We start from the raw sequence: 24,542 nt of genomic DNA, 5'->3' as shown, positions 1-24,542 counted from the left end.
AGGCAGTAGTCCCCTCCACCAAGAAGCCTACACAACCCACTAAACCAACCTTAGCCACTGGGGACAGACACCAAAAACAACGGGAACTACGAACCTGCAGCCTGCAAAGAGGAGATCCCAAACACAGTAACATAAGCAAAATGAGAAGACAGAAAAACACACAGCAGGAGAAGGAGCAAGATAAAAACCCACCAGACCTAACAAATGAAGAGGTAATAGGCAGTCTATCTGAAAAAGAATTCAGAATAATGATGGTAAAGATGATCCAAAATCTTGGAAATAGAATAGACAAAATGCAAGAAACAGTTAACAAGGACCTAGAAGAACTAAAGACGAATCAAGCATCGATTAAAAACACAATAAATGAAATAAAAAATACTCTAGATGGGATCAATAGCAGAATAACTGAGGCAGAAGAACGGATAAGTGAGGTGGAAGATAAAATAGTGGAAATAACTGCTGCACAGCAAAATAAAGAAAAAAGAATGAAAAGAACAGAGGACAGTCTCAGAGACCTCTGGGACAACATTAAACGCACCAACATTTGAATTATAGGGGTTCCAGAAGAAGAAGAGAAAAAGAAAGGGACTGAGAAAATATTTGAAGAGATTATAGTTGAAAACTTCCCTAATGTGGGAAAGGAAATAGTTAATCAAGTCCAGGAGGCACAGAGAGTCCCATACAGAATAAATCCAAGGAGAAATACACCAAGACACATATTAATCAAACTGTCAAAAATTAAACACAAAGAAATCATATTAAAAGCAGCAAGGCAAAAACAAAAAATAACACACAAGGGAATCCCCATCAGGATAACAGCTGATCTCTCAGCAGAAACTCTACAAGCCAGAAGGGAGTGGCAGGACATACTTAAAGTGATGAAGGAGAAAAACCTGCAACCAAGATTACTCTACCCAGCAAGGATCTCATTCAGATTTGATGGAGAAATTAAAACCTTTACAGACAAGCAAAAGCTGAGAGAGTTCAGCACCACCAAACCAGCTTTACAACAAATGCTAAAGGAACTTCTCTAGGCAAGAAACACAACAGAAGGAAAAGAACTACAATAACGAACCCAAAACAATTAAGAAAATGGGAATAGGAACATACATATCAATAATTACCTTAAATGTAAATGGACTAAATGCTCCCACCAAAAGACACAGACTGGCTGAATGGATACAAAAACAAGACCCATATATATGCTGTCTACAAGAGACCCACTTCAGACCTAGAGATACATACAGACTGAAAGTAAGGGGATGGAAAAAGATATTCCATGCAAATGGAAACCAAAAGAAAGCTGGAGTAGCAATTCTCATATCAGACAAAATAGACTTTAAAATAAAGACTACTAGAAGAGACAAAGAAGGACACTACATAATGATCAAGGGATCAATCCAAGAAGAAGATATAACAATTGTAAATATTTATGCACCAAACATAGGAGCACCTCAATACATAAGGGAAATATTAACAGCCATAAAAGGAGAAATCGACAGTAACACAATCATAGTAGGGGACTTTAACACCCCACTTTCACCAATGGACAGGTCATCCAAAATGAAAATAAATAAGGAAACACAAGCTTTAAATGATACATTAAACAAGATGGACTTAATTGATATTTATAGGACATTCCATCCAAAAACAACAGAATACACATTTTTCTCAAGTGCTCATGGAACATTCTCCAGGATAGATCATATCTTGGGTCACAAATCAAGCCTTGGTAAATTTAAGAAAATTGAAATTGTATCAAGTATCTTTTCCGACCACAATGCTATGAGACTAGATATCAATTACAGGAAAAGAGCTGTAAAACATACAAACACATGGAGGCTAAACAATACACTACTTAATAACGAAGTGATCACTGAAGAAATCAAAGAGGAAATTAAAAAATACCTAGAAACAAATGACAATGGAGACACGACGACCCAAAACCTATGGGATGCAGCAAAAGCAGTTCTCAGAGGGAAGTTTATGGCAATACAATCCCACCTTAAGAAACAGGAAACATCTCGAATAAACAACCTAACCTTGCACCTAAAGCAATTAGAGAAAGAAGAACAAAAACATCCCAAAGTTAGCAGAAGGAAAGAAATCATAAAAATCAGATCAGAAATAAATGAAAAAGAAATGAAGGAAACGATAGCAAAGATCAATAAAACTAAAAGCTGGTTCTTTGAGAAGATAAACAAAATTGATAAACCATTAGCCAGACTCATCAAGAAAAAAAGGGAGAAGACTCAAATCAATAGAATTAGAAATGAAAAAGGAGAAGTAACAACTGACACTGCAGAAATACAAAAGATCATGAGAGATTACTATAAGCAACTCTATGCCAATAAAATGGACAACCTGGAAGAAATGGAGAAATTCTTAGAAATGCACAACCTGCCAAGACTGAATCAGGAAGAAATAGAAAATATGAACAGACCAATCACAAGCACTGAAATTGAAACTGTGATTAAAAATCTTCCAACAAACGGAAGCCCAGGACCAGATGGCTTCACAGGCGAATTCTGTCAAGCATTTAGAGAAGAGCTAATACCTATCCTTCTCAAACTCTTCCAAAATATAGCAGAGGGAGGAACACTCCCAAACTCATTCTACAAGGCCACCATCACCTTGATACCAAAACCAAACAAGGATGTCACAAAGAAAGAAAACTACAGGCCAATATCACTGATGAACATAGATGCAAAAATCCTCAACAAAATACTAGCAAACAGAGTCCAACAGCACATTGAAAGGATCATACACCATGATCGGGTGGGGTTTATTCCAGGAATGCAAGGATTCTTCAATATACGCAGATCAATCAATGTGATACACCATATTAACAAGTTGAAGGAGAAAAACCATATGATCATCTCAATAGATGCAGAGAAAGCTTTTGACAAAATTCAACACCCATTTATGATAAAAACCCTGCAGAAAGTAGGCATAGAGGGAACTTTCCTCAACATAATAAAGGCCATATATGACAAACCCACAGCCAGCATCGTCCTCAATGGTGAAAAACTGAAACCATTTCCACTAAGATCAGGAACAAGACAAGGTTGCCCACTCTCACCACTCTTATTCAACATAGTTTTGGAAGTTTTAGCCACAGCAATCAGAGAAGAAAAGGAAATAAAAGGAATCCAAATGGGAAAAGAAGAAGTAAAGCTGTCACTGTTTGCAGATGACATGATACTATACATAGAGAATCCTAAAGATGCTACCAGAAAACTACTAGAGCTAATCAATGAATTTGGTAAAGTTGCAGGATACAAAATTAATGCACAGAAATCTCTGGCATTCCTATATACTAATGATGAAAAATCTGAAAGTGAAATCAAGGAAACACTCCCATTTACCATTGCAACAAAAAGAATAAAATATCTAGGAATAAACCTACCTAAGGAGACAAAAGACCTGTATGCAGAAAATTATAAGACACTGATGAAAGAAATTAAAGATGATACAAATAGATGGAGAGATGTACCATGTTCTTGGATTGGAAGAATCAACATTGTGAAAATGACTCTACTACCCAAAGCAATCTACAGATTCAATGCAATACCTATCAAACTACCAATGGCATTTTTCACAGAACTAGAACAAAAAATTTCACAATTTGTATGGAAACACAAAAGACCCCGAATAGCCAAAGCAATCTTGAGAACGAAAAACGGAGCTGGAGGAATCAGGCTCCCTGACTTCAGACTATACTACAAAGCTACAGTAATCAAGACAGTATGGTACTGGCACAAAAACAGAAAGATAGATCAATGGAACAGGATAGAAAGCCCAGAGATAAACCCACGGACATATGGTCACCTTATCTTTGATAAAGGAGGCAGGAATGTACAGTGGAGAAAGGACAGTCTCTTCAATAAGTGGTGCTGGGAAAACTGGACAGGGACATGTAAAAGTATGAGATTAGATCACTCCCTAACACCATACACAAAAATTAGCTCAAAATGGATTAAAGACCTAAAGGTAAGGCCAGACACTATCAAACTCCTAGAGGAAAACATAGGCAGAACACTCTATGACATAAATCACAGCAAGATCCTTTTTGACCCACCTCCTAGAGAAATGGAAATAAAGACAAAAATAAACACATGGGACCTAATGAAACTTCAAAGCTTTTGCACAGCAAAGGAAACCATAAACAAGACCAAAAGACAACCCTCAGAATGGGAGAAAATATTTGCAAATGAAGCAACTGACAAAGGATTAATCTCCAAAATTTGTAAGCAGCTCATGCAGCTCAATAGCAAAAAAACAAACAACCCAATCCAAAAATGGGCAGAAGACCTAAATAGACATTTCTTCACAGAAGATATACAGACAGCCAACAAACACATGAAAGGATGCTCAACATCTTTACTCATTAGAGAAATGCAAATCAAAACTACAATGAGATATCATCTCACACCAGTCAGAATGGCCATCATCAAAAAATCTAGAAACAATAAATGCTGGAGAGGGTGTGGAAAAAAGGGAACACTCTTGCACTGCTGGTGGGAATGTGAATTGGTACAGCCACTATGGAGAACGGTATGGAGGTTCCTTAAAAAACTACAAATAGAACTACCATATGACCCAGCAATCCCACTACTGGGCATATACCCTGAGAAAACCATAATTCAAAAAGAGACATGTACCAAAATGTTCATAGCAGCCCTATTTACAATAGCCCGGAGATGGAAACAACCTAAGTGTCCATCATCGGATGAATGGATAAAGAAGATGTGGCACATATATACAATGGAATATTACTCAGCCATAAAAAGAAATGAAATTGAGCTATTTGTAATGAGGTGGATGGACCTAGAGTCTGTCATACAGAGTGAAGTAAGTCAGAAAGAGAAAGACAAATACTGTATGCTGACACATATATATGGAATTTAAGAAAAAAATGTCATCAAGAACATAGGGGTAAGACAGGAATAAAGACACAGACCTACTAGAGCATGGACTTGAGGATATGGGGAGGGGGAAGGGTAAGCTGTGACAAAGTGAAAGAGCGGCATGGACATATATACACTACCAAATGTAAGGTAGATAGCTAGTGGGAAGCAGCCGCATAGCACAGGGAGATCAGCTCGGTTCTTTGTGACCGCCTGGAGGGGTGGGATAGGGAGGGTGGGAGGGAGACGCAAAGGGGAGAGGATATGAGAACGTATGTATATGTATAACTGATTAAATTTGTAAAATAAAAAAAAATAAAAAAATTAAAAAAAAAAAAAAAAGAAGTAACTAAGGTAAAATGCAGTTACTGGATTGGGTGGGCCCTAATCCAACATGACTGGTGTGTTTATAAGGAGAGGAGATTTGGTCACAGATAACACACAGACAGAGGAAAGACCCTGTGAAGACAGAGACAAGTTGGCCATCTGCCAGCCAAGGAGGGCGGCCTCAGAAGAAACCAGATTTGAGGACACCTTGATCTTGGGTTTCTAGCCTCCAGAGCTGTGAGAACGTAATTTTCTGTTGTTTAAGCCACCCAGTCTGTGATACTTGGTTATCACTGCCCTAACAAACTGATAGAGCTATGTGTGTATAGTTAATTTGCCCGTGTTCTTTTTTCATTTATTTTCCCCATTTAATCAAAATAACATTATCTTTAATGAAGTAATATATATGAGAGGCATAAAGTCCTAACTACCTCCCTCCTCCCCAAAAACTATCTGGCACATGTTCTGGTGACAATTATTACAGTTTTAAAATGACTCTTTCACCTACCCATTTAAGTTTCCTTGTATGTTTTTAAGTAATTTTAAAATCCTAAGTAAAATATTAACACAACAAGATCAGCTGGAATAAACATGTCCTTCCGGCTCTTTACCCTATCCTATGAGACAGGATCTATCACCCTATTTTCCTCTTAGGTTAGGCTACAAGTTTCACTCTGGAAGCACACTGTTGTAGAGGTGTGATCGTATTTTCTCTGCTTGATCAGGACTTTTAAGTTGCTGAACCTTAGCGCCTCCAGTTCTAAGCTGAATTGGATGTTTGAAAAGGGGATCATTTCCCTGGTTTGATCTGCTCAGGTGGTTTTAACCCTATTTGAGCAGTGAGGCTGCTCATTTGGGTCCAAACCATTGTGGAGAGAAGACCAGATAAGCAGAGGTTTACCCATTTTTTACTGCAACCTGCCAGTTTATTCCGACTGAGTGCTCAATAACTTCAAGGTTTTAAGGTCTATAAATCTCAACCACAGTATAAAGAAACATATCTTTGCACAATCATCACACCAGCCAAATATTATTGATGTTGAAATTGTTTTAAGCAGCATTATTTCAAAGAGGGAAATTTTGAACAATATTTTCATTCTCTAGAACCCTCTCTTCAAATGTTTGTTTAGGATCTTTTGGTGGGAAGGACAAATTGTTTTCATGTTGCATAAAGCTGATTTTTTTCCCTTTCATGTCATCTTGATTTATGGGATTTTTTTCTTCCTTAATAGTTCAGACAAATTATGTGCGATGGATGTAAAAAGTTGGCAGTGTTTAAAGGGCATCATTTCCACATGTGTTCAGATAACTCTGGATGAACTACACGAAGAAATTGGAAACAAGCATGTCAGCAAACTATTAAGCTTTTATTAAACACTCTAAAACTTTATGTACTTATTTATAACATTTATATTGAGCATGTGTGAGCTGTTGGTCTAGAAACTGACATTTACTGTTGTGGTTAGCTATGACTGTGTATACCAAAAGAGAGAAATGACTTGGTTTAAAGTGTCTCTTATATAAACAAATTTTGATTAAAAAAATTAAGTGATATGAATAAATCAGTAATAAATAAATTCCTCTCTAATACATCTGGGACTTGGAGATGATTATTTTTATTATCACAGCAATAGCTATAGGTAATATAGATGGAATGGTGTTTCAAATGGTTTTGTCCTGAAATTGACAAAAAAGTAGAATTATGGTTTTGATGAGTCATTAAGACTTGAAAAATAAAATGGTATATGGATATTCTATTATATGTAGGAGAGCTTCTATAAAACATTTCACATTCTTTTGCTTATTTATTTTTAAAGTTCACTTTTGTCAATGATGCCCAGAGGATTGCATTCCCTTCTTAACCCCCTAGGCAATAAGGAATTCTTGACAGCTGCTTCTATTACATGTAAACTATCTCAGGAGGGGAAGTATGGTACTGCCATGCTGGGAAGCTTCACAGTGGCTGAACATCAAATTCTAAGGATTCACAGGCATCTGATTCATGTTCAGAAGCAATGAACTGAGTGGTAACCTGTGCCTTTTTCCCCTTTCTGAGCTGGGAATAGTTCAGCAGAGTTTTCAGCAGCCATGGGAAACCTGTCTTATATCATGGGTATATTCTCAATCTATTTTGACCAGTTGTGCCTGTTTGGTAAAAATAAGATATATGAAAATCCAAATTTGGAAAGAAAAAAAATTAGAAATTTGATATTTAAATCCTCAAATAGTATAGCATTAGGTTTCTTGAAATAATGAGCCCAAGTGAATTTAAAAAATGCAACTAGATTCAGTTTGAATTCAGTTCAATAGCGTACTGGGCATCGAGGAGGGTACCAAAGTACTGGCAGGCAGGGTTGAGGAGTTTTCACTCTAATGCATGGGGCAAGGCAAGCCTAGCAATCATTGGAGTGTCAGATAAAGAGTAAGATTGCACAGAGTAGATTTGAAAAGTCATTTTCATTCAGGAAGTCTCAGTTTATATATCTGTTTGATGAGACAGCTGGGCCGAATGATTTTGGGATTTCTTCAAGTTTTTGCATTTACAATTTACTGAATATATGTATTATAGATATCAAGAAAAGGAAAAAAAGTAGTAGTTAATTAAGAAAGTTTACTTATTTGATTTTAAGATAGGAGAAGGGCTTAATTTAGGTTTGAAGGAATTGTAATATTTGGACCTCTGTTCAGAGAGAATATTTAGTTGGAGAAAATGAAAAGACAGAAATGATGCAACTTGCCTGTGGGGAGGGTTGAGTGTTGAGGAGATACTCGTGGTTGAACGGAGAAATAATGTGTTTCCAGATATTGGGGAGGCTTAAATGACAAGCTAAGGAACTTGGATCGATTCCTATAGGAAGCCAAGTCCTATGGCAGAAATTTTAGCAGAAAAGGAAGGTTGCAAAAAGAGGTATTTTGGAAAATTATCCAGAAATGGTCAACAAGGTAAGTGAAGGATAGCAGAAGCATAGAGACCAGTTAGGAGGCTATGCAGACATGAGACTCTGAGGGGCAAGATCCAAGTCTGGGGTCGTGGCAATGGAGAAACAATGCAAAAGATGCAAGATCCAAGTCTGGGGTCGTGGCAATGGAGAAACAATGCAAAAGACGCACCGAGATGCTGTTAGAATATGGAATTTGTTGAAGAATTTTATTAATAATAATACTCTAACTCTGTTCAGGCTCCTTAAGGCTTTGAATGACCAAACATCTACATAATAATTTCCTTTGTTCTATTTCCCCAGATAAGAGTTGTAGGTTCAAATTGAGCAAGGTTTTAATTTACAAACAGAACAAACTGACCATGGCTGTTAAGGCAGGAGAGAAATTTACTGACAGGAGACTGCATAACCCAGAGTATTTCTAGGTAATCTAGAACCAGGCGAGTGATCTGCTAAGAAGGAAGAAGACATGGTAACTGAAACTATAGCTAAGGGAGCAACAGTCTTCCTTTTCTCTAGGACTGCTTTTTTCTCAGTCTCATACCCTCCACTGACAAACTCATTTACTCTCCGGCTTAGATGATTAAGTCTAGGAGTGGGGCTTGTTGCAAAGGTGGTCAGTGTCCCTTTATCCTCAAGAGAGACAAAGGAAGAACAGCATGGGTTTCTACACAGGTCTGGGAATTGGATGTGATGAGCAAGTAGAAAATCAAGTAAGGGGCCTCACACCTTCTCCAAGAGCCAGGGAGCCAAACGGTCTAGTGTCTCTTCCTTTGTCTGGAAGTTTGCAATGATAAAGAAAGTATTTTTAGAATTTGTAGTTCCAGATTTGATGGGCCTTACACACAAGGCTTACATAAACTCCTGTGTTCCAGCTGGGAATGCCTAGGGACACCTGTGTGGCCAATGCTTTCATGCAGAGGGTAGGAGGCACTTCCTTCATTCCCTTAGTAATAAAGACCTCTGCTACTCTATTTTTTCCAGCTTTATTGAGGTATAACAGACAAATAAAATAGTATATATTTAAGGTGTACAACGTGATGTTTTTGATATACACTATAAAATGCTTACCACAATCAAGTTTATTAGCATATCCATCACCTCACAGGCTACCATTTGTGTGTGTGTGCCTGTGTATGTGTGTGTGTGTGTGTGTATTGAGAACATTTAAGATCTACTCTTTTAGCAAATTTCAAATATACAATACAGTATTCTCAACTACGGTTACCATGTTGCACATTAGATCTCTAAAAGTATTCATCCAGCATAACTGAAACTTTGTACCTTTTGACCAACACATCCTCCACCCTCCAGCCTGGGCAACCACCATTCAACTCTCTGCTTCTATAAGTTTCACTGTTTTGGATTCCACATATAAGTGAGATCATGCAGTATTTGTCTTTCTGTGTTTGCCTTATTTACCTAACAGATGTCCTTCCGGTTCATCAATGTTGTCACAAATGATAGGATTTCCTTCTTTTTAAAGGATGAGTAATAGTCCTATCCCTCTTTCTCTCTCTCTCTCCCTACCTATCTACCTATCTCACATTTTATCAGTTCATCTATAAATGGTCACATATTAATTCTATATGTTGGCAGTTGTGAATAATATTACAGTGAATGTGACAGTGTAGATATTTCTTTGAGATATGAACTTTATTTCCTTTGGATACATACCCAAAAGTGGGATTGCTGGATCATGTGGTAGGTGTATCTTTAATTTTTTTGAGGAATCTCCATTCTGTTTTCTATAATGGCTATATATCAATTTACACCCCCACCAACTGGGCACACAGGTTCCCTTTTCTCCATATCCTTGCCAACACTTGTTATCTCTTGTCTTTTTGACAATAACCATTCTAACAGGTGTAAGGTAATATCTCATGGTGGTTTTGATTTGCACGGCCCTGATGATGAGTGATGTTAAGCACCTTCTCATACATATGTTGGTCATTTGTATGTTTTCTTTTGAGAAAAATCTGTTTAGGTTCTTTGTCTATTTTTAAATCAGGTTGTTACTTTGCTATGGAGTTGAGTTCCTTATGTATTTTAAATACTAACCTCTTATCAGATATATGGCTTGGAAATATGTTTTTCCATTCTGTAGGTTGTCTCTTTACTCTGTTGATTGCTTCCTTTGATGTTCACAGGTTTTTTTAGTCTGATACAATCTCATTTCTTTATTTTTATTTTTGCTGCTTATGCTTTTGGAGGTCATATCCAAAAAATCATTGCTCAGACTAATGTCAAGAAGCTTTTCCCCTATGTTTTCTAACAGTTGTACAGTGTCAGGTCTTACATGGAAGTCTTTAATCCATTTTGAGTTTATTTTTGTACGTAGTGTGAGATGAGCATCCAATTTCAGTCTCCTGCATGTGGATATCCAGTTTTCCCAGCACCACTTATTAAAGAGGTTGTCCTTTCCCCATTGTGTGTTCTTGACCGCTTTTTGAAGATCAACTGACCATAAATGTGTGAACTTATTTCTGGCTCCCTATTCTGTTCCATTAGTCTATATGTCTGTTTTTATGCCAGTAAGATACTGCTTTGATTACTAGAGCTTTGAGACCAGATGGTGTGAGGCCTTCAGCTATGTTTTTCTTGCTCAAGATTATTTTGGCTATTTGGAGTCTTTTGTGGTTTCATGTGAGTTTTAAGATTGTTTTTCTGTTTCTTTAAAAAATGCCATTGGAATTTTGTTAGGGATTGAATTAAATCTGTAAAATACTTTGGGTACTATGGACATTTTAACAATATTAATTCTTCCAATCTATGAACATGGAATATCTTTCCTTTTATTTGTATCTTCTTCAATTTCTTTCATCAATGTGTTATAATATTCAGTATACAGACCTGTCAGCCTTCACTAAATTTATTCCTAAATATTTTAATTTTTTGATGTTATTATAAATGGGACTGTTTTCTTTCTTTCCCAAATGACCATTGCTACTCTAAATCAATCAACCAATGAATCAAGTCCATGTCAATAACTTCCAATCTACATCCCTAGATAATGCCTCTCACCTTAGCCCTAGACCCAGATATCCTAAAACCTACCAGAAATCTTCCTAAATAATCTACAGGCACCTCCATGTTAATGTGTCCAAAACCAGGATTCATTGCCTAACCACCCTTCACTACCCCACTCACCCACCGCTGCCACCACACACACACACACACACGCTCCTCTTCCTCCTCCTGTGGTTCCTATTTTAGTGAATAGCACCTGTCTCCACACAATTTTTCAAGACCACACTGGAGACAGCATTCTTAACTGCTGCCTTCCCCCAGCTACATTCAATCACCAAGCCCATGGACTCTTCTTCCTTAATAAAGATTTTTCCTTATTTGGAGCATTGCCAGTATGTGCTTAGATAATGGAATTGCCCCTTATCTGGGCATTCTGTCTTCCCTTTCTCCTCTCTGCAATTTGCTCTCTGAATTTCAATTTCCTCTCCTCTGTTTTAAATCATTCAAATTTTTTATTTTCCTAAGAATAAATTTAAACTTCTTTGCATGGATTAGGCAGACTTCTCTTCTGGCTCACTGTTGTACATCTCTGGCTTCGTCTCTCACTTATGCTCCCTTCATACTCTATGTTCTGGCTACCTTGAGCTGGTGTGATCTCTCGTTTCAAGCCTTTTGTACAAATGGTCCCTTTTTCCCAGATACCCTTCTCACTCTCATTGCCTGGTTAATTCTTACTTATTATTGTTTATTATTCTTACATATTCTTCATTCTTCATTATTTCATTATTCAATGTAAATGTAACTTCTCCCAATAACTTACCCCTACCACTCCCCCATTTCCCCCCCAAATTTAAGCCAGATGACCCTAAAGGGTACTCTCCATAGCTTGCTGTACGCTGCCATTAAAGTACTTATCTCTGGAATATTCTTGCCTATTGATTTGTCAGTATCACTTTTAAGCTCTAATCTCTTATAGATGCTAACCTATGAAACAGGAATGATGATACCTACTTTGCATGGTGGTTATAATGATTAAATGCTTGGTGCAGAACCTGGAATGCAGCAACTAGTTAATAAATGGTAGCTATTACTACTACCATCACTGCTACTGGGATTTGCTATTCTGTTCAGGTGGATATGGAGATTGCCCTGTCCCAGGAAATAGTGCAAGAGGATTTGGAAACAGAAGGTAGAGCATGAGGAATAAAGAAATTAACTGAAATAAATGAAAGGGGTGGCTATTGCTTCTTAGACACACTTCATTACCAGTTGCTAGAATTCAGTGTAGCAAAAACCTTGTCTCCATTGGGATGGATCATTTGGAGATGATGGGCTTTCCAGCCCAGCCTGATATGGATGTCTCACTCTCGTGTTACTGTCTGTCCCCACTCTGTTTAGAAACAAATCACTTCACATTATCTGGCTTTCTAAGCTTGTCACAGGGAATGATGGATGTAAGATAGAAACAACCTACATACAATCACAAAAAGCAAGGCTGAGGATAACACTAGAGCAAGTAATTAAAAACAATACTGCTCCCTTGGAAACCATCCGTGCCTCCTGCCACTCTGGCTTCTTTATCTTGGCGCTGTCAGCTTGCTGGCTCTTCTTTCTGCCAGCTCACTTTGGCTGGCTTTGGCATACTGTGCATCTGGCAGTCTTTGTCCCCATTACTGAGCTCCTCTTCAGAGCTGCCAGGCTTTGGTCAAAGGCTGCAGGGGGCACTTTGAAGCCCTTCCAGACATTTGGGTTTTCGGTTGGGAAGTTGGCTTGTTATGATGTACACTTAATCTACTTTTTTTCCCCTGACCTGATGTATCCTAGTTAATTTTTAATTTTATTTCAGAATAGGGGTACAAACACAAACATTTTTTGACCTAAGAAGGGGTCCCAACTCTGCATTTGGTCTTATGTCACACACTGATGTATATCTCCAAAAGTAATAAGGTGGTCATACGTAAAATAGGTATGATTTTAGCTAGAGATACTTCCTGAAACATTTAGGCAGAGATGATTAAAACCAAATAGCAAAAATATCCTGTTGTACACGGAGTTTCCTATTTGCAGGCTGGTTTACCAATGTTGTTTTAATGTTGTTTTCCACAGTTGTTTGGAAAATAAGCCAGTAACTATTCTCTCTATATAACACAGTATGCCTGATTCTCCACTGCTGGCTTAGTCCCAAATATCAACCCTTTAGGACTGACAAAGGGAGAATCTGACTCAGGCAGAAAATTGAACTGGTAATCACTATAGCACACAGCTAACTCCTTCGGTTTTGTGTATTATCCCTCAAGTCTGAGAACCCAGTGCACAATGTGGTTCTCCAGAAGCAGCAGTGCTTAGAGGACAACTGGATGTCAGTGCTGCCAAGCCTTCTCCCCACCACACCCAACCAATGACACAACACTACACATCTTACACTTAGCATCCTCTTCCTCTACTCCCAAACTGAAGCCCCTTTTTTTCCCACTTGTGTGTGTCAACCTATTGGTCAATGAAATGCCTCCACTCTCCTTAGAAATGTTATCTGGTCAATTCTGAAAATACTTCAGGTGGCTTTTCTATGAGCCTGTTTTAGACAGGTTCTTCTATGAGCCCAAGCAGTTTTCAAGTACCCAACTTCCTCACGAATCACAGATCAAATCTGGGGAGAATTTCCAGTCTTATTCCTTTCATATTTACAGTAAGTTATGCCTGATTGTCAGAGCATGGGGTATGATTTGTACACAGCTGAGGCACTTTGGAAAGCTGTTATAGGTTGTTGGGTTTTTTTTAACTGTACCAATATAAAAAGACACTTTTAGCAAATGACTTTTATCAATGATATTCTCTCTGTTGCCGCAGTACCCTACATACTTCTCTGTATTTCACTATTTTTTTGTGTTTTATAATTTTTTGGTGTAAATAGAATTGTAAACTCCTTGAGAATAGTGACTTTCTTTTTTCATTTTTATTTCTATAATGCCTGGCACATAGTAGGTACATAATGAATTTTTGTTAAATGAATGATAAAAACCAGAACAGCACGAAGCCCCAAATAAGACCCAAATGACATGACACTAAAAGTCCTCCCGAATCAAAACAAAATCAAGTCACCCATAGTTCTCTTATGTACTTCACTGTGCAAATGTTACTGTGTAGTCTATCTGTTTTAAGAATGACTATAATACCATTTCCAGTTTTTCAAAATATTTTCTCATTATTTACAAGATGCAGCCCTAAGCTTCTCAGCACACTGTGAGTTATCTTTGCTTAATCTTCTGGCAACTTCTTTCTGATTCCTCTTTTGAGGAACAATTGCTATTAGTTTTAAACTGGAGAGAAGATGAAAAAACTGAAGTATAAAATTATTGATAGATGACTACCTCTAAGATTGACTGTGGTGGGGGAAAAAAAGCTTAAATTTATAGGAAACTGACTTAATCGTACTCTTTTACACAGTTTGGCAGTCTGACAAATGGCATCATTTCAGCACAGTGTTTCATTAAGCTCCATTCACCCATCAGAGGTGGCTGAAAGCCAGCTCCATGAAGATGGAGCTCCAGAAAATGGGCTCCATGCAAGAAATGCACAGATGAGTTTAATCGTAAGAACTGCATCTGACCCAGGCAGAAATCTCTTTAACAGTAATTGGCATAGTTGGGGCTGGAGTAGCAGATGTTGCTTTGCAGTTTGAGGAATCAGCTCTAAAATTTGCTGAAAACATGAACCTTATTGCAATGGTTGGACTTTCAGTACCTGGCCAATTCAAATAGTATCTGAAAGCTCTGGTCCTCTTTTACGTCAGCCCATATATCTCTAACAAGACAGGATTCTGTGGGAATGTGTTGCTCTTGGCCTTCAGGGCTCTCAAACAAAATGAAATTGACAAAGCTTATTTCTATTTAAATGTGGGTAGGGCATGAAAATGTAGCTGGATTCTCTCACCATCATCTATAAATGAATAAAAACTGAGTTCAACATGGTGCAATATAGAGATAACCCTAAAGACTCTGTCAAAAAACTGTTAGAATAAGTGAATTCAGTAAAGTTGCAGGATACAGAATCAATATACGGAAATCTGTGACATTTCTATGCACTAAGAACAAACTATCTTAAAGGGAAATTAGGAAAACAATGCCACTTACAAGTGCAACAAAAAGAATAAAATACCTAGGAATAAATTTAACCGAGGTGAAAGACCCTGAAAATTATAAGACACTGATGAAGAAATAGAAGAAGACAAATAGAAAGATACCATATTCATAGATTGGAAGAATCAGTATTGTTAGAATGTACTAACCAGGGCTTCCCTGGTGGTGCAGTGGTTGAGAGTCCGCCTGCCGATGCAGGGAACACAGGTTCATGCCCCAGTCCGAGAGGATCCCACATGCCGCGGAGCGGCTGGGCCCGTGAGCCATGGCCGCTGAGCCTGTGTGTCTAGAGCCTGTGCTCCGCAACAGGAGAGGCCACAACAGTGAGAGGCCCGCGTACCGTAAAAAAAAAAAAAAAAAAAAAAAAGTACTAACCAAAGCAATCTACACATTCAGTGAAAACCCTATCAAAATACCAATGGCATATTTCACAGAACTAAAACAAATAATTCTAAAATTTGTATGGAACCACGAAATATCCTGAATAGCTGAGGCAAACTTGAGAAAGAAGAGCAAGGCTGGAGGTATCATGTACTGGCACAAAAAAAGATATGCAGATCAATGGAACATAATTGAAAGCCCAGAAATTAACACACACTTATACGGACAATTAATTTACAATAAAGGAGCAAAGAACACACAGTAGAGAAAAGAATCTCTTCAATAAATGATGTTTGGAGAACTGAACAGTCGCATGCAAAAGAATGAAACTAGACCACTATCTTACACAATCCCCAAAAATTAACTCAAAATTGATTTAATACTTGATTGTAGGACCTGAGACCATAAAATTCCTAGAAGAAAACATAGGTACTAACCACACTGATACTGGTTTTAGCAAAGTTTTTGTGGATCTGACTCCAAAGGTAAGGGAACCAAAAACAAAAGTAAACATAGGATCGCATCAAATGGAAAAGCTGCTGCACAGCAAAGGAAACCATGATCGAAATGAAAAGGCAGGGGAGGAGCTTCAAGATGGTGGAAGAGTGAGATGTGGAGATCACCTTCCTCCCCACAAATACATCAGAAATACGTCTACATGTGGAACAGCTCCTACAGAACACCTACTGAACACTGGCAGAAGACATCAGACCTCCCAAAAAGCAAGAAACTCCCCACGTACCTGGGTAGGGCAAAAGAAAAAAGAAAAAACACAAACAAAGAATAGGGACGGGACCTGCACCAGTGGGAGGGAGCTGAGAAGGCGGAAAGGTTTCCACACACTAGGAAGCCCCTTCATGGGCGGAGACTGTGGGTGGCGGAGGGGGAAAGCTTTGGAGCCACAGAAGAGCGGGCAGCCACTGGGGTGTGGAGGGCAAAGCGGAGGGATTCCCACACAGAGGATCGGTGCCAACCAGCACTCACCAGCCTGAGAGGCTTGTCTGCTCACCCGCCGGGGCGGGCGGGGGGTGCAAGCTGAGGCTCGGGCTTCGGAGGTCAGACCCCAGGGAGAGGACTGGGTTTGGTGGCGTGAACACGGCCTGAAGGAAGCTAGTGCGCCACAGCTAGCCGGGAGGGAGTCCAGGAAAAGGTCTGGAACTACTGAAGAGGCAAGAGACTTTTTCCTGCCTCTTTGTTTCCTGGTGCGCGAGGAGAGGGGATTAAGAGCGCTGCTTAAAGGAGCTCCAGAGACGGGCGTGAGCTGCGGCTGAAAGCGCAGACCCCAGAGACGGGCATGAGACGCTAAGGCTGCTGCTGCAGCCACCAAGAAGCCTGAGTGCAAGCACAGGTCACTATCCACATCTCCCCTCCCGGAAGCCTGTGCAGCCCGCCACTGCCAGGGTCCTGTGATCCAGGGACAACTTCCCCGGGAGAACACATGGCATGCCTCAGGCTGGTGCAATGTCACACTGGCCTCTGCCATCGCAGGCTCGCCCTGCATCTGTACCCCTCCCTCCCCCTGGCCTGAGTGAGCCAGAGCCCCTGAATCAGCTGCTCCTTTAACCCCATCCTGTCTGAGAGAAGAATAGATGCCCTCAGGCGACCTAAGTGCAGAGGCAGGGCCAAATCCAAAGCCGAACCCCGGGAGCTGTGCGAACAAAGAAGAGAAAGGGAAATCTCTCCCAGCAGTCTCAGGAGCAGCAGATTAAATCTCCACAATAACTTGATGTACCCTGCATCTGTGGAATACCTGAATAGACAACAAATCATCCCACATTGAGCAGGTGGACTTTGGGAGCAATGATATATATATATATTTTCCCTTTTTCTCTTTTTGTGAGTGTGTATGCATATGTTTCTGTGTGTGATTTTGTCTGTATAGCTTTCCTTTTACTATTTGTCCTAGGGCTCTGTCTGTCCATTTTTTTTTTGTTTTTTGTTTTTTGGTTTTTTAGTATAGTTTCAGTGCTTCTTATGACTAGTGGATTTGTTTTTTTGGTTTGGTTTTTCTCTTCTTTCTTTTTTTTTAATTGCCTAAATTTTTTTATAATTACTTTATGTTTTTTATTTTAATAAATTTTAATTTAGTTTTATTTTATCTTTTTCTTTCTTTCTTTTTTTCTCCCTTTTATTCTGAGCCATGTGATGACAGGCTCTTGGTGCTCCAGCCAGGCATCAGGTGGGAGAGTGTAGTTCAGGACACTGGTCCACCAGAGACTTCCTGGCTCCATGTAATAGCAAATGGCAAAAATAAGCCAGAGATCTCCATCTCAATGCTAACACCCAGCTCCACTCAATGATCAGCAACCTACACTGCTGGACACCCTAAGCCAAACAACTAGCAGGACAGGAACACAACCCCACCCATTAGCAGAGAGGCTGCCTAAAATCATAAAAAGTCACAGACACCCCAAAACACACTACTAGATGTGGAACTGCCTACCAGAAAGACAAGTTCCAGCCTCATCCACCAGAACACAGGCACCAGTCCTCTCCACCAGGAAGCCTGCACAGCCAACTGAACCAACCATAGCCACTGGGGGCAGACACCAAAAACGACAGGAACTATGAACCTGCAGCCTGCAAAAAGGAGAGCCCAAACACAGTAAGTTAAGCAAAATGAGAAGAAAAGAAACACACAGCAGATGAAAGAGCAAGGTGAAAACCCACGAGACCTAACAAATGAAGAGGAAATAGGCAGTCTATCTAAAAAAGAATTCAGGACGCTCAAGTGCTGCTGGATCTGTGGGCGGAGGTTCGTGGCGTTGGCTCTTGGCGCAGGAGGGGAGAGTGGAGTGCCTGGAAGGTCGAGGGGTCTCAAAGAAAAAGAGGAGGAGGGGGAAAGTCTCAGAAGCCTGTCTTTCAGCATTTTTAAGGTCACCTGCACCTTCTGACTGGGAAAAGATGGTCAACGTCTTGAAAGGAGTGCTTATAGAATGTGACCCTGCCATGAAGCAATTTCTGCTGTACTTGGATGAGTCAAATGCCCTAGGGAAGAAGTTCATCATTCAAGACATTGATGACACTCACATCTTCGTAATAGCAGAGTTGGTTAATGTCCTCCAGGAGCGAGTAGGTGAATTAATGGACCAAAATGCCTTTTCTCTTACCCAGAAGTGAAAATATTAGATAATAACCACTTAGGAATTAAAAGTAACAAATGTGAGAGACTCACCATTTGATGTCTTGTGTGACTGATTAGATTTACAGAATTGCTCGGAAGCATGTGACAGGGAAGACTGTGATATCATTTGTTCATAAGAAAGCCCCTGAACTGACTTTCTTGTTCTGTTTTTTTCAGTGTGTGTACCCTAGAATTAAAAAAAAAAAAGGCTTTAACAGTTGGCTGTAATTTGGCTTTTATTAACCTTTATTAAAATATAAATGTAATTGGTTTTCCTACCTCTTAATGCCAATTTAATACATTAAGAATATAATGGAATATGCTTTTAAATCATCAGTCTAACCTACATACCACCTAGATATTTATCTTTGCTTATTCGTATTAGTAATTGGGGGTTTGGTAGTGTAGGTATGGTTTGTTTTGTTTCAACTAGAAACTTCACAGACGGACCGTTTAGATAAATATGCCAAGGTGCGAACTTTACTAATATTTATACCTTACAAATAGTATCTGCATGCCAGCCAGCTCTGTTGGTGAAGAAGGTGTGGAAGAGAACCCTGTAACATTAACGTAAACTGCAGTTTACGTTTCCCTAAAAATACAGTTTTTTAAAAGCACAGAGGGTTAGAAACAACCAAATGGGAAAGGTACATGCTGCTTTGCAGCTTTCATCTTTCCTTGTTCAGACTTTGTTGCTCACATTTTCCCATCAAGGCAAGTGCTCTTTTATTAAGAAGTCAGTTTTCCTTGGGCCTTATTCCCTATGAGAATCCCTGTTTAAATTTGTCTAAAAAAGAAAGGTAGGAACAGATAGAAGCAAAGTCAATCGTGGGGGAGGTTAAGATGTGTTGCATCTAGTTCTATGGGTGATCGAGGCAGAAACAGTAACAATGATGAGGGCTTTGCTTCTCTTCCTGAAGATAGTGATACAGGATGGGTTCTTATGGTGGGAATTTTCCAAGAGAAAAGATAACTTTCATGATGTTAGGTGGAAGTGTATCAAACCCACTTTACCTGCCTCCTTATGGTGTGTTTATTCAGAGCATCTGTGTACCATAGTCACTTACTTACACATGCGTTCCCTAAAGCTGGAAATGTCCATATGTATATTTATCATGGTTCCCACCCATGTAACTCAAACCACCCAACTTTGATTTTCACATAACAATGCAAACAATTTTGATGAGTTATTGGTACATCTGGTACTAAAACTTGCTGAATACAGTACACTTCTTTAGGATTTCCAGCTGTACTGAAATGTTACTGACTCTTGTATTTCAGGTATGTCTAAATCAATTTCTAACATGCCTTAAGCATTTGTCACCTAATACCTTTTAACATTAAACTTAGAGAAAATTTTTCTTACAATCTCAGAGTTTAAAAGGTACTGGAAAGACCACTGGACAGTGAGTACAAAGAGTGTTAAGTGAAGGAAAATCTTTATTTCATTAGCCCTTATTGTTTAAAAGTTGAGTTAGGGCAAATGTTCGATATCTTTCTCTGGAAGTACATTAGAAAGATGGGACAGTGTGGTGCTGGGAGCCGCACTTGGAGCCACTGAGTTGGCTCATCCAACTATGAGAGAAGCTAGGAGAGAACAGGAAATATCCAAGTGACATTTTCTCCAGGCTCTGCTGCTTGGAATCTGCTTGACATTATTCGATTTAGCACACTTCAGATGTCTAGAACAAGATATGTTGGCTGCTGGGTACTGGAGAAAGTTACTACTGTCTTTTTATTTTTAACAAAGTCCTTAATACTATGAAAAGGTAGTATTAACTTAAATTTTCCTAATTGCATAAAAGAGTCATATTTTAATTTACGAGAGATAGTTGACCAGTCACAAATATCCATGTACTAAAATTGTGATATTTAGAATTATACTAACTTCTTGAGAAAGGTTTTTTTTTTATACCATATAAGGTCAAAACTTCTGTATTCTTTGAACCCCAATTTCCTTGTGAAATTTAATGTGATAATTTAAAAATTCCTGGCATCCTAAGTATGAATAAGAGTTAATGTAAAAATGTTTATTGAGACATCAGTTTTGATGAACACTAACTAAACATTACTGATAATAAGCAACAAAGGCTACTCGCTTTTATTTCTGATAAACACTATAGGTGGCAGTCAAAATTATTAACGATTATATTGCTCTTAACATTATGTATAATAGAGGTGATTTGACATAATTGTACTTCTTTGCTGGAAAGATGGTAAATAATGTGCTTACTCTATTTTGTAGTTACACATTAAACCTCACTTAGCTTTAAAGAAACTAAATAAAACCTTTGATATAATGCCTTCTGAAAAAAAAAAAAGAATTCAGAATAATGATAGCAAAGATGATCCAAAATCTTGGAAATAGAATGGAGAAAATACAAGAAACGTTTAAAAGGACCTAGAAGAACTAAAGAGCAAACAAACAATCATGAACAGCACAATAAATGAAATTAAAAATTCTCTAGAAGGGATCAATAGCAGAATTACTGAGGCAGAAGAACGGATAAGTGACCTGGAAGATAAAATAGCAGAAATAACTACAGCAGAGCAGAAGAAAGAAAAAAAAGAAAGAAAAGAGTTCAGGACAGTCTCAGAGAACTCTGGAACAATATTAAATGCACCAACATTTGAATTATATGGGTCCCAGAAGAAGAAGAGAAAAAGAAAGGGACTGAGAAAATACTTGAAGAGATTATAGTTGAAAACTTGCCTGATATGGGAAAGGAAATAGTTAATCAAATCCAGGAAGCAGACAGAGTCCCATATAGGATAAATCTAAGGATAAACACACAAAGACACATATTAATCAAACTATCAAAAATTAAATACAGGGCTTCCTTGGTGGCATAGTGGTTGAGTCTGCCTGCTGATACAGGGGACAAGGGTTCATGCCCTGGTCCGGGAAGATCCCACATGCTGCAGAGTGGCTAGGCCTGTGAGGCACAGCCACTGAACCTGTGCGTCTGGAGCCTGTGCTCCACAATGGGAGAGGCCAAAACAGTGAGAGGCCCGTGTACTGCAAAAAACAAAAAAACAGAACAACAACAAAATATTAAATACAAAGAACAAATATTAAAAGCAGAAAGGGAAAAACAACAAATAACATACAAGGGAATCCCCATAAGGTTAACAGCTGATCTTTCAGCAGAAACTCTGCAAGCCAGAAGGGACTGGCAGGACATATTTACAGTAATGAAAGGGAAAAACCTAGAACCAAGATTACTCTACCCAGCAAGGATATCATTCAGATTTGATGGAGAAATTAAAACCTTTACAGACAAGCAAAAGCTAAGAGAATTCAGCACAAACAAACCAGTTTACAACAAATGCTAAAGGAACTTCTCTAGGCAGGAAACACAACAGAAGGAAAAGACCAAGAATAACAAACCCAAAACAATTAAGAAAATGGTAATAGGAGAATATATATCAATAATTACCTTAAATGTAAATGGATTAAATGCTCCAACCAAAAAACATAGACTGGATGAATCTATACAAAAATAAGACCCGTATATATGCTGTCTACAAGAGACCCACTTCAGACCTAGGGACACATACAGACTGAAAGTGAGGGAATGGAAAATGATATTCTATGCAAAGGGAAATCAAAAGAAACCTGGAGTAGCAATTCTCATATCAGACAAAATAGACTTTAAAACAAAGACTATCACAAGAGACAAAGAAAGACACAACATAATGATCAAGGGATCAATTCAAGAAGAAGATGTAACAACTGTAAATATTTATGCACCCAACATAGGACCACCTTAACATAAGGCAAATACTGACAGACATAAAAGAAGAAATTGACAGCAACACAATCATAGGAGGGGACTTTAACACCCCACTTTCACCAATGGACAGACTATAAAAAATGAAAATAAATAAGGAAACACAAGCTTTAAATGACACATTAAACAAGATGGACTTAATTGATACTTATAGGACATTCCATCCAAAAACAACAGAATACACATTTTTCTCAAGTGCTTATGGAACATTCTCCAGGATAGATCATATCTTGGGTCACAAATCAAGCCTTGGTAAATTTAAGAGAATTGAAATTGTATCAAGTATCTTTTCTGACCACAACACTATGAGACTAGACGTTAATTACAGGAAAAAAAATCTGTACAAAATACAAAGACATGGAGGCTAAACAATGCACTACTTAATAACCAAGAGATCACTGAAGAAATCAAAGAGGAAATAAAAAAAATACCTAGAAACAAATGACAATGAAAACACGATGTTCCAAAACCTATGGGATGCAGCAAAAGCAGTTCTAAGAATGACGTTTATAGCAATACTATCCTACCTTAAGAAACAAGAAACATCTCAAATAAACAACCTAACCTTACACCTAAAGCAAGTAGAGAAAGAAGAACAAAAACCCCCCAATGTTAGCAGAAGGAAAGAAATCCTAAAGATCCGATCAGAAATAAATGAAAAAGAAATGAAGGAAACGATAACAAAGATCAATAAAACTAAAAGCTGGTTCTTTGAGAAGATAAACAAAATGGATAAACCATTAGACAGACTCATCAAGAAAAAAAGGGAGAAGACTCAAATCAATAGAATTAGAAATGAAAAAGGAGAAGTAACAACTGACACGGCAGAAATACAAAGGATCATGAGAGATTATTACAAGCAACTGTATGCCAATAAAAGGGATAACCTGGAAGTAATGGGCAAATTCTTAGAAATGCAAACCTTCTTAGACTGAACCAGGAAGAAATAGAAAATATGAACAGACCAATCACAAGTAATGAAATTGAAACTGTGATTAAAAATCTTCCAACAAACTAAAGCCCAGGACCCGATGGCTTCACAGGCGAATTCTATCAAAAATTTAGAGAAGACCTAACACCTATCCTTCTCAAACTCTTCCAAAATATAGCAGAGGGAGGAACACTCCCAAACTCATTGTATGAGGCCACCATCACCCGGATACCAAAACCAGACAAAGATGTCACAAAGAAAGAAAACTACAGACCAATATCACTGATGAACACAGATGTAAAATCCTCAACAAAATACTAGCAAACAGAATCCAACAGCACATTAAAAGGATCATACACCATGATCAAGTGGGGTTTATCCCAGGAATGCAAGGATTCTTCAATATATGCAAATCAATCAATGTAATATACCATATTAACAAATTGAAAGAGAAAAACCATATGATCATCTCAATGGATGCAGAGAAAGCTTGTGACAAAATTTAACATCCATTTATAACAAAAACCCTGCAGAAAGTAGGCATAGAGAGAACTTATCTCAACATAATAAAGGCCATATATGACAAACCCACAGCCAACATCGTCCTCAATTTTGAAAAACTGAAACCATTTCCACTAAGATCAGGAATAAGTCAAGGTTGCCCACTCTCACCACTATTATTCAACACAGTTTTGGAAGTTTTAGCCACAGCAATCAGAGAAGAAAAAGAAATAAAAGGAATCCAAATCGGAAAAGAAGAAGTAAAGCTGTCACTGTTTGCACATGACATGATACTATACACAGAGAATCCTAAAGATGCTACCAGAAAACTACTAGAGCTAATCAATGAATTTGGTAAAGTAGCAGGATACAAAATTAATGCACAGAAATCTCTTGCATTCCTATACACTAATGATGAAAAATCTGAAAGTGAAATTAAGAAAACACTCCTATTTACCACTGCAATAAAAAGAATAAAATACCTAGGAATAAACCTACCTTATTAGACAAAAGACCTGTATACAGAAAA

At 38.3% G+C, this 24,542-nt stretch overlaps 1 protein-coding gene across 1 annotated transcript; it reads left to right on the top strand.

Annotated features, from left to right (window-relative positions):
- Nucleotides 1–18,392: 18,392 nt before the first annotated feature.
- Nucleotides 18,393–18,944, top strand: GTF2H5 (general transcription factor IIH subunit 5). The gene is made up of 2 exons (XM_060091800.1): nucleotides 18,393–18,418; nucleotides 18,530–18,944. Exon 2 carries the CDS (start codon nucleotides 18,568–18,570, stop codon nucleotides 18,781–18,783), a length of 216 nt encoding a protein of 71 aa, XP_059947783.1. The 5' UTR covers nucleotides 18,393–18,418; nucleotides 18,530–18,567; the 3' UTR covers nucleotides 18,784–18,944.
- The last annotated feature ends 5,598 nt before the right edge of the window (nucleotides 18,945–24,542 follow it).

The sequence above is a fragment of the Mesoplodon densirostris genome, chromosome 3, assembly GCF_025265405.1.
Source record: "Mesoplodon densirostris isolate mMesDen1 chromosome 3, mMesDen1 primary haplotype, whole genome shotgun sequence".
NCBI lineage: Eukaryota > Metazoa > Chordata > Mammalia > Artiodactyla > Ziphiidae > Mesoplodon > Mesoplodon densirostris.
Note: the sequence above shows the minus strand (reverse complement) of the source record. Positions and strands in the feature narration are given on the sequence as shown.

Bases quoted from the DNA above. Each gene is read 5' to 3' on its own strand.
- GTF2H5 (XM_060091800.1), top strand. From the start codon at position 18,568: ATGGTCAACGTCTTGAAAGGAGTGCTTATAGAATGTGACCCTGCCATG.